This window comes from Oryzias melastigma, linkage group LG22, assembly GCF_002922805.2.
Source record: "Oryzias melastigma strain HK-1 linkage group LG22, ASM292280v2, whole genome shotgun sequence".
NCBI lineage: Eukaryota > Metazoa > Chordata > Actinopteri > Beloniformes > Adrianichthyidae > Oryzias > Oryzias melastigma.
In genome coordinates, this window is record NC_050533.1 from 8020893 (window position 1) to 8032700 (window position 11808).

At 38.2% G+C, this 11808-nt stretch overlaps 1 protein-coding gene across 1 annotated transcript in view; it reads right to left on the reverse strand.

Annotated features, from left to right (window-relative positions):
* Positions 1-11808, reverse strand: part of cdin1 (CDAN1 interacting nuclease 1) — a gene marked incomplete at its 3' end in the record, with an annotated part of 69929 nt that continues 58121 nt past the window's right edge. The window contains 1 exon segment of the mRNA XM_024295624.2: positions 1-714. Within this exon segment, the coding sequence (XP_024151392.1) occupies positions 555-714 (160 nt within the window).

The window sequence follows — 11808 nt, forward strand, 5'->3', positions numbered from 1 at the left end:
AAAAAAAAAGGTCAGAGGGAGGCCGGTTTAAATCAGAAATCATCCGGTTTAGCCCTCCTGAAGAGTGACTGAGAGGGCACCGAGTGACGCAGGTGAGAGACAGACGTCCACCAAACATCCAGACCGCACCTCTCTTATCTGCCAATGGAACGGAGGAGGAAGGAGTGACAAAGGCCAGGGCTTTGGGAGTGATAAGAAAGGGGTCTTGTGTCCTGCTTTGGTTCTGATCGTACTGTGGGTGTCCTCTGCCAGAGGCCATCCAAGGGCCAGGTGGTTGTGCACGAGCTGTCTGGTTTTTCACAACTGCAGAATGCGGTTCTGAGCAGTCACTTTAAGACAGAGGATGAGCAAAACAAGAGATGCAGAAACGGGGGTCAGGTGGAGTTCAGGGCAGATTTTTCACGAGTCGTATTACGCTACAGGAAAGCCAAATTGCTTCCGGATCTAGGCATCCACCCTTGCATAGTTCATAGTCCACCTCTTAGCCTCCCTCCCCTTTCCTCCCATTCAACCTTCCATCCTTCTAATTTATCTTTTATCACTTCCGACTTTTCTCAATCATTGTCCTCCTTCTCTGGTGATTGTTGATGGGAGGTATGGCAAAGGGTGACTATGTCAGTGGGGAAGCAGTCTTTGAGTAGGATACCTCGGTCTCTTTGGCAGTCCAGTTCTCCGATAAAACCATACCAGTATATGACGAGTCCAGGACCAAACCTGAAATGCAAAACAAAGGAAATCGTTATCAAAAAGTAATTTTTGACCGTTGAATTTTAAACCCAAAGGTAAAAACTATGTAGTCAGTAAAGTGATATGAGTGAGATGTGTCTACGATGTTTATTGGAAACTTTGACTAAATAAAACCAACAAGAAAAACCTCCTGGAAGATAAGGATCTCTCTAACGGGCTGATACACGCTTGATCACATTACAGTGGCAATGAAGTAACAATAATCTGTGAAATTTCAAAGTGCTGCACCAAGGCCTCTGTATCCTGTCATCAGAAGCTTTTGGCACAGAACAGAGCAGGCAGAGGTCAACACAAAGCCTGTGACTTCAACTCGCTGCATCTGGTGGTTAATGTCTCCCAGGCCGGCAGTGTCCAGCTGTTTCATTCACATGTGCTTTGAAAGTAAAACAACTTTGTGTTAGCTGGTTTGCACTATTACTCCTGATGGCTATCAAGGACTTCTCCGTCAGACAAAAAAATGCAAATCCGTGCTGTCTAAAAATGTGTTTCTAGTCTGCAGCTGTTTCCTTTTAATCCTGAAGCTACTGCAGACTGTGAATTAAGTTCTGCCGGTGTCCAGGATCTTCTCTGGAATGTGAAACAGTATTTTACCACTTCACGAAGGAAATAAATTATGTGCAAAAGTATTGGTTAAGCCCTAAAGAGCACCCGTGGCCCTTCCATGCCTCATATAGATCATACCTGTTCTTTGAACGCCGGCTGCAACGCATGAAGCCTTCACCGCTGAACTTTGACTGGCGAGCACTTAAGGCCCCACATGCATGACCAGATTCAGGGAGCTGAAAGCGCTCGAGTCCCTGATGCTGTTCTCAGACGGTTAACAGTGTTGTGAGGCCTCAGGAGATCTAGGCAGGAAACTGGCCAAAGAGCAGCAGAGGGGAGTGGAAGTTCACTTCCAAGGTAAAGTACACAAAACTTCAATCTGAAATCTATTATTTAAGACTGAACGTTTGACGATTTTGACACTTTGTGTGGCTACATTCTATGTTAAAATAAATATTTTCATGACTGACTTTAGACTTTGACAATCCATCGTGACAAAGTCGATTCTAAACGTGTGGACTGATCCAACCTCTGTTGGAATGCATGTTTCATAAAGAGACAGACACATGTACAAGATTATTTGTGAGTATACATGGACACCCCTCCCCCATGTGCTTCTGCGCCGCACAGTTTGTGATTTACGGTGCTGTATCTATGAGCAAAAGAGGCCAAAGCTAACAGGCCTGCAGAAAACTCGCAAACGCACACGGCAAGTTCACTCCAATGTCACACACACCGCTGCGTCTTTGAGCAGCAAAGCTCAAGAAACTGTCATTTCCATGGTCTGCTGCTGCGCATGTTTAGCATCTCTTAATATGGAAATGTTATGGAGCCCAATCTAAACATTTACATTAGACAACTCGAGGAAAAGGGTTATGCTCTTCTTTTTATTAAGCCGCTGTGCTGAACGTATTTCCTGTGCGCTGGATGGGAAGAAAAGAGGTTTTGAGCGGTGGAGAGGGGGAACTCTGTGAAAAGGTTAAAACTGTACATCAAAAGATAAGGCAGCGGAGCACGATACATCATGTCCCAAGTCTGTCGGGGGAGGGCCGAGTACAAATTGAAACTAGCAAAATTATAAACACTGGGGAGCAATGTCACCAAGGTCTTTCCATGCTGAAAAGAAAATAAATGAACTTTGAAACCCACTCAGCATTAATACCAGTGAATCCTACAAGGACCTTGAGGAAAAAAAAAAAAAAAAAAGAAAAACGGGGGTTGGGTGTAGAAACAATAACAGAGGGGGAGGGTCAGGGAAGGACTACACTGTAAAAAGTGAAAAGCTCTAATATTTTGCATTTACATTTTTCCTTTTCATTAGATTACGTTTTTGAGTTGAGTAAACCTTGAGCACAAAATTTTAATTTGAGGAAAACTAAAAATTTTATATGTAACAAATAGGGCTGTGGATTGTTACTCAATCAAGCTCAATGATTAATGAATCAAACCACGATTCATACTTTTTAATGTAATGTTTGTTGAAATGTGTATGTCTATTTACAGGATGTATGAAAATTAAAGGTATGTGTAAATCACCACTATTTGTATCTGTATTTAGACAAAAGATCTGAATCAACAAAACTGATAAAAACACAAACATAGAAATAAATAGTTTGACTATAAAATTTCTATCGACAAAAGAAATGTTTTTGTCAACCTTTAAGTTCAGCAGCAACATAAACAACAAAAAATAATTAAAAAAAAAATCATACTTGTTTTGGATTATTTAGTAACAAATCCTGAAAATGTTCTCCATAGTTTTTCCTTCCTCAAAGTTCTGCATCACTTTGCCTTCCAAGTATTACAGATTGGTGCAATTTCGGTATAAAAAAGTAATTTTTTTTCATGACAAAATCAGCCGATTCACGTTGATTACATTCACCCTTCAGCTGTGCAGAGCTCTATATTAGTACAAAGCTGCTTTTCTTCCAGAATCCGCTGGAGAATTGACTAACTAATGAAGAGTTACCATAGCCAAAAGAATATAAACACTGGAGACAAAATTTGTTTTTTAGAACTTATGTCAGTGAGCGGAACTTCAGCATCATATTTTTAAGAGGAAAAAAAAAGGACTCGCTAGTTTTACTTTGAATACAGGAAGCTTCACCGGCAAGAAGTTTTGTTCACTTACGGTGACAATGGCACTGCGCATTCGGCTTTGTTTTAGTAAGCAAACTTAAAACTCAACATTATTCTGCATTTCAGAGCAATAAATTAATCGTTCCCCTAAAATATTTTGCTACACCAAGGCCGGATGGGCTCCATATGGTTTAAAAGTTGGCAGGAAATGGTGGCCCCAAATGGGTTCGTTTGCAGTTTCTGTGGTGGTCTCCCCTGTGTTGGCTTCAGTGGGCACTCAGTGGGTTGGTTCCCTAAGCTAGCCAGTCGCCCGGTGGACAACGAAGCTCGCTAGCTCTCAAAAGCGGAGCTCGCTAGCTTAATACAGCGGAGCTCACTACAGCAGAGCTTGCTAGTTCAATACAGCGAAGCTTGCTACAGCGGATCTTGCTAACTCGAAACAGCAAAGCTCACTACAGTAGAGCTCACTGGCTTGATATAGCGAAGGTCGCTAAAGTAGAGCTCGCTCAATACAGCAGAGCTTGCTCCAGCAGAGCTCGCTAGCTTGATGCAATGTAGCTCTCTAACTTGATACAGCAGAGATTGCTCCAGCAGAGCTCGCTAGCTTGATGCAATGTAGCTCTCTAACTTGATACAGCAGAGCTCGCTACAGCAAAGCTCGCTAGCTCAATACAGCGAAGCTCACTAGCTGGATACAGCGGAGCTCGTTAGCATTCTACGTGTCCACTGGGAGGCTGGCTAGCATATCGAGCCAACCCACTGATTGCCCACTTAAGCCAATGTGGGCAAACACAGGTGGGACCACCACGGAAACTGTGGACAAACCCATTGGGGACCACCATTTTCTGCCCACTTTTAAACCATGTGGGGCCCGTCTGGTCCTGCTGACTGGGTACGCTCTACCATATTTTTAAAGATCAAATCAGCAAACTTGGACGTTGCAAATATTCATACTCAAATTTTCAGGAGGAGATCGCGAGTATCTGAGTGCTCGAGTCCTCGTTACAGCCCTAGTAACAAATGACAGAACTTTTGTTAATTGATCCAATGTTTCACTTTTTCAGTGTACATAAATACTTAGGAAAACAGAGAGGGAAAAAAAGAGCATGAAACAAAAAAAAAGTGTTCAAAATGATCGTTTATGTACTTCTTTTATAGTTTGTGCACAGTGATAATTAAGGAAATAACTTAAAGCTTAAATTTACAGGCAAATGATGGTTTATTATGTGGGCTGGCAACCCTTAACCTGGCGTGTAGTTGTTACGCAGATCAACACTTAGTCAGACCAACTTCTTTTTCCAATAAACAATAAAACCAATAAAACCTAAGTATGTAACAAGGCAGTAAAATTGTTTGTGAAATGCAGCTAATTTCAGCAAGAGGACCACTTGACAAGTCTGGGCGTGGGCTGCGACTGCCAGCCATGCTTTCGTTAGTGTTAATGAGCGACTGGTGGTCACATTTTAAGCAGGTGCCAAGTAGCTTACTAGAGGAGCTTAATGAGAGCAAGACACTCAGGAACAAAAAAAAAAACGTTTAAATGGAGAAGAGGGAGGGTTATTAGCTGCCGGCACACAAACTGCATGAAGTGAATCCAAGCCTCACAAAAGAGCCGAGTGCTAAATGATACCTCTGTGTTTTACGTACTTAACTCATGAAGGCGATTCGGAAAAAGGCTTTTAAAATATAGAAAAATATATAATTATTTGATGCTGATTTGAAAAATGGAAATGCTGATGTCAACTAGGAAAAAATATTTTAAATCGTGTTGCATCATCTATTATTTGTACCACAAAAAGTGTTCATGGATGTGAGAAGTCAAAGTTATTTCCTAACTATTTAACAATTTTTGTGCTCCAAAAACTTGCAGTTTAAGAGGTGAAGTTTTACCTTAAAGTAATGACAAAGACTTGGCTTGTTTTTCTGCATTTTTCTCTTTTTTTTGCTGCTCTTCTGTAAGTTGTATTGACTAATAATTACACGTTTATCCAATAATCGTCTTAGACAAATTATAGGATTTTACTGCAGAATTAATGAGATTCAATAAGTCATCCCATCATAAAGAAGATGACTACATAAAATGATAGAGTTAGAGATAATTAAAAGAAAAACACAATTTTTGGATCTAAATTTGTAAAAGAATCTCTAAATAAATCTTTTAAGCACATGCTTTCCTCAACTAATTCATCCTCTCACAGTTTGTGTTAAGTTGTAGGAGGTCAACGGAAAAAAAACCCAGAGTTTTAGTTTTCAACCCATGGCACAGGTCGAGGTTTATTTGATGTGGCACGTTTAGTGAGAAAAGCTTGAAACCAACCACTTTGGCTAAAATAAATCACAGAACGTGATGAATTATCAATAAAATCAAGACAAATTTCCGTGGAAAGTTTAAAAAAAAAAAACAACAAAACCTTGACTTCACTTCACATACCACACAGAGCCATTTTAAACAAAGCCGCCAGCAATGATTTAGGCAGAGCAAGTCTCTACCTGAAGGTGAACTCGACGTCTCTGAGGTCTCTCTATAAAGACTTCTTTGTTTTCAGAATCCATACATCAGGTTACAGGGCAGGGCCATTAAAGAACTGCCAAACATTAGATTTAGTCAGTTTCTTCTCTGCTTCTCAGAATGCAAGTATAAAAAACAGCTCAACTTCTTAAAAAAAACAGATGGCCTTGACATTTATCAGGGAAAAAGTTTATATGAATAAAAGTCTTAGTGTTAAAGAAAAACTACACTTCTTAAAGAAAAATACTCCTTTTTTATGTAGCTACATGAGGTATTTATGTCACCGCCGTGTGTGCTATAGGTGCTTTAGCGGCACGACTGCTAACTGTAAATCTACCTGTTTGCGTATTTTAATGGCTGTGCTGCAGTTGTTTGTAGAGAGTCAGCAAGTGTGACGATGATGACACGAACGATAAGTAAAGCTTTTGTGCACAAATCAAATATTTAAAAGCTGACTTTGCCTAAAGGGGCATCCTGGAACAAGTGGGTAAATAGTCCATTGTGGCGAACTCTACAGCCTGCTCATCATAAACAATGGAAACTGAATGGAAGATTTAACTTCTCTGAAACAACTTGTTAACATCTCGAGAGCTAAGATTAGTGGACTTTTTTTCTCGTCTTTCCCCCTCGTTTGTTTTTATGATAAATCTTATTTTTATTTTATCTGTTGGAAAAAATGGAAGAAAACACAAATTTAAATTCTTATTAGTTTAACCAACTAGGCCAAGATAATAAAATTGAACAGAGGGCAGGATGTTGACCTTTCTTGAAAGTGCTTTGCACTGTTTGTATTTAATACGCTTGTTTGAGCAGTGCAAGTATTTAGCAAGATTATAGTGCAAACACACTTTGAGGCCTTGGATCTTCTTTAGCCTTTTGTGGGAGGACGTTATTTGACATTTTTAACCTGAACATTTTAAATGAAAGAAATAAAAATAAATGAAATAGAAAAAAGGCTGGCTGTTTGCTGACTAAACTCCCACATTCCTGATCGACACTGAAGACTTTCTGTTCTGTCGTTTTTTTCAAGTATTTTCAGTCAGAAACTTTTTTTTCTGAGCAACTTAAATAATGCTGTGAACTGTAACTTTTTTTTAAATGAATAATAAAAAAAAGAACAGGCTAAATTAAATAAAAATGTTAACATTTCAAATAATTTAGCACAACGGGGTATTAACACCACCATAAAAACGAAATAAATCAATCAAATTTACGAGAATAAAGTAATAAATTTATGAGAAAAGTTATAATTTTTACGAGAATAAAGTTGTAATTTCACAATATTAAACTTGTAGAAACATGAGTGAAAGAGTCCATATTTTATGATAATTGAATGTCTGCCTGTCAGTTTCTGATTCTTCTTTTAGTTTTTAAATGTCGTATGGTTCAGGTCCTTTATATTTATTAGATCTCCTCAGTTCATTCAAACCGCCAAGAGCTCCAAGATCCACGATTTTACCAGTCCCTAGATCTAGCACAAAGACCCATGGCAAGGCCTCTTTTCAGTCTCTTCTAAATCTGTGGACATTTCTAAAAAATAAATGATAAACATATCTTTTTAGTTTAGGTTTCAAGTGACTTTTTAGACTTTTTATTGTGTTTTAATATTTTGTTTTCTTAATTATGTTAATAATCATATGAATCAATAATTTATTTATTTCTTTATTTTAATTGTCCTGTGTATATGAAATTGAAAAAGAATTTGCAGGACTGCTAGACTCTTTAGAGGAAGACCCAAGAACTACATGGAGTGAATTTCACAGTTCACATCATCGGCAGAATAAATCCAAATACAATATGGCACATAAATCCCCTTGATATGGTTGTGATATGATATTGTGATTATAGAATCAGCATAAAAGTAGCTGCATTGATGGATTTATTTAGTCGGCTTATAATTTGGATGAAGGCTTACATAGCCAACTATGTTTTCGAAAAATAAAGTTTTTTTTCCTAGTAAAATTATGACTTTTTTTCTCATAAACTTACAAATTTATTCTCATGAAATTGCTTTTTTTTCTCAAAATCTCACGACTTTATTCTTGAAAAAAATCATTTTTTTCAATAAAAAAAAAATCTACAGTTTTTTCTAAACTATTTTTTCTTGTAAAAAATATCACGATTTTTTCTTATAAAAAATGTTTCTAATAAAATTATTTTTTTTCTCGCAAAAAAATAAAGATTTAAAAAAAAAAAGAGAAAAAAAAAAAATTTCCCCCCTGTAAAAATCACATTTTTTTCTCACAATATCAAAATTGTTTCATAGAAAAAAAAAAAAAACATTGTTTTTCCGTTTTAAAAAAAAGTAAATTTTTTTTCCTTGTAAAAAAAAAAAATCACGATTGTTTCCCTCATTTAAAAAAAAAAAATAAATCATGTTTTTTTTTCTCTGAGAAATTCCCCAAAAAATATACACAACTTTATTTACGCAAATGTATTCATTTACTTAATTTGTTTTTATTAATGGTGGCTCCAAAACTCTATTATAATTTAACTTTTGCTACCTGTACTGAATAAAATATGTTCAAAAAAGCAAAAAGTGTCTAAAATTTCAAAATAACTGCAGGATGCTTTGACAGTAAAACATGTTTTAACATAACATAGCTGCTCTGCTCCCTGTCTGCCTCAGTGAGGCTGCCTCTGACTTAACAAACATAAAACAAATACATGAAATATTGTTTAAAGGAAGACGTTTCATTTTCTTTCAACTAAAACTTTAAGTATTTAAACTTGCAACCACCTAAAAAAGGTGAAGAAATCTTGATAATACAATAAGTTATATTCGTAAAAGCTGGCTTTAAGTCGCCATTTTGGTAAATAATACTAAAGTTGTAGCAGTACAAACATGGATGTAGTTTTATTGAATATTAATATATCCACTGTTTTATGAATCACAGCTGCACTACTTTATTAGAACACTTGATATACAATACACATCTTTGTAGGAATTGTTTTAAATCAAATACTCATGAACAGAACTAGCCCTTCTTATTTCATTTTGAATAAACACCTAACATCTTTTCCACAAACCTCCCGACACCACAAGTTTTTATCTCAAATTATCAGAAAAACCTCCTTTGACCTCACTCCCCCAGAAAAAAAAATAGCTCTTAGCCACGCTCTCACACTAACCCCAAACTTATCACCCAACACACTCACGCACAATCTGACAGCTAACTGATAAATTGAGTTCTACATGATTATGTGATTAAGCTGATAAACATTAGAATTATTTCAGTTCTGAAAGCACATGGGGGAATATATGGAAAGCTCGCTCTGGGCACCACGCGGGTCTTACAAACAATCAGCAACTGTTTGTATGACGCTGTGATTTCCAAACATTTTCCAGCTGAAGAGGCGAGTTTTAATCAGTGTTTGGAACTCGTTAAGTCTCTTAACTAGGCATGTCGCCTTACACATTAGCAGCACATATCTCAGGGACAAGTGTGCTCTGTGTGTGACCTGTGCGAGCCGGTCTCCTGTCAGATCTACCGCGTCACGGTGAAACCAGCTTTGACGCTCTCTGGTCTGCGTTGGATGTGGAGGGAAACCAAACAAGGTGTGGTCTAACTATAGTTTTGTCCACTATTTAAAAGTTGGTCCAGGGGGAACTGAATACACAAGCAAACAAAAGCAGCTCTGTGAGGACAAAAGAGCCATCTAGAGTAAATGTTAGGACTATTTTTTGATTAGTTAGAAGGCATTCGTGTTTTTCTCCTTCATTGACCATTTGCACAATTTTTGAAATGCGCCGGCTGAATGAGGGTTAACATTCAGACAGTCGGAGCACACTTGATCTTTTCTCAGATATCGACTCTCCATTCTCTATAATGGCCCTCTATATCATGAAAATGGCTTGATCTCTTCAGTAACTACACTCTGATTGGGTATTCATTAAGACTATCAGGCAATATTATTAAATTATACTATCCTGATGGCCGTAAATGGTATCTCCTTTACAACAACTTCCTCTATGAGGCAGGCATTTTAAAAGTAGTTACAGGGAAGGATTGAGGGGACTTTTATTGGGAAAAAGATGTCGAAAAAGGAAACAATAGATGCTTTTAATGTTTTTTGGAGAAGCTTAACCATCAGTAAAGCCAATCAAAGACAAACGAGTTCATTTGGAATATGTTTCCAGCGAGTCTTTGATGAGTCCCTGCATCTGTGTGTTCCATGTCGAGACAGGAAGCTCCCCATGGTGGGGGGCAGATACACTGCGCAGACGGAGAAGACCACATCGTCATGGGGATACATGCTCCTTTAACCTGTTACTGTGAACTCCCAGCAGTCCTGGCCGATAATTGCCACTCGTCTCTGGGGAAACGCAGTCAAAGGCAGACAGAGGGACAAACATTTTGTATCTGCTGCTCCTCCTTGCCCTGCTCACTCGTGGTCTTAATCCTGCCCCTAAGCCTGGTGGCTAATGTGTTTTCAATTTGGGATGATCCCCCCCACTACTACCACCACCACTACAGGCATGGCCCTAATCAACAACAGTTTGTACTGTAACCCTATCTGGCCTCACTAGGGCAGCGTCAGTTTGACCGGGCGCCTGCAAATCTGATGTGTCCAGTAAAGCAGAGTGTGTGTATGTATAGATTTCATGTTTACATATGTGGTCATTAACATCTATACCTCATACTTGGCTGTTTGTCTTCCACTTAGGCCATAAGAATAAACATATATACCTCCACGTACATTGATTACAACTAAGCAGTAACTTCACACTTCAATGAAACACATGCCTTTGACCTCAAGTGTACACAAAAACAATAAATCTAGTTTTAAATCCTTTCTTTAGCATTCATCAAGACAGACTGTTACATCCCCAATGGGCACACATGCCTCAGGTCTAGGGGAAAATGAAAAAGGGGACAATAACATAAAACCGGACACCAGTAAGAATAAAAAGAACAGTCTATTAAATAAACGAAGGAAATGAAAAATTAGGGTGCTGGTTCAAACAAAAAGACAAACCAAAGGGAATTTTGGCCAAACATAAAATAAGTCAGGGAGACTGCTAACCCAACCATGTTGACTGTCTGAATCAGAGGCTCCCTGCTGAAGGCTGCCTAACCAAAATATACCTAAAGAAAACAAATAAACAAAGCCAGCAAATCAAGACTACCAAGGTCCAACTCCAAACTAAAATAACAAAACCCAGCAGTCCAACATTGTGTCGGAATTTCCCCCAACTACTAAAAAACTACATAGTGCAGGACTATATAGAGCCCTGGATTTTAAAGGTAACTCGACACGAAACTCATGACTTTTCTTTCGTTTTTCTTAATACCGGATATGAAGCCACAGATTTTACAAAGCAAAAATTGAATAAATATGAACATTTTACAACGTTTATTCATGACTCGACTGTGTTCTGATGGTGAAAATGTGGATGGTTTATTCAAATATTGCATTTTTTTTTGGTTCGAAATTGTTTGACCGCAATACATTGTGGTCTATATTTGCTAATCTAGTGAGCATCGATGCACGCTGGAAATTTCAAGTGGACTCAATTTGGAATTAGTAGATTCGGACAGCACTAGTAAATGGCAAACTCATTATATAGGTTCGGCAAAACCTGAGACTGCTGAGGACAAAGAAGGAGAAAAAGAACAAAACAAAACCACAACAACAAATACCTAAACCTCAAGCCCAGCTGGCTCCTGCTCTGCTACCTGCCTGCCTTGGTGAGGCTGCCTCTGACTTAAATACCTGGCAGGTTCCAATTAAGGAGGATTGGCCACACCTTCCAGGTGAGCAGAAGGACAGGGGATGGAAAAGGGTGCAGCTGCAGCAGGACGCAACAAAGACAATCAATAGACATTTGTTTTTTCCCCATTTCAGGTTGATTTTAGATGATTTTTGAGAAGGACAAAAGCTTGTTACTAATTCTTTAAACAAGATGACTTATTCCAACAAGCTAA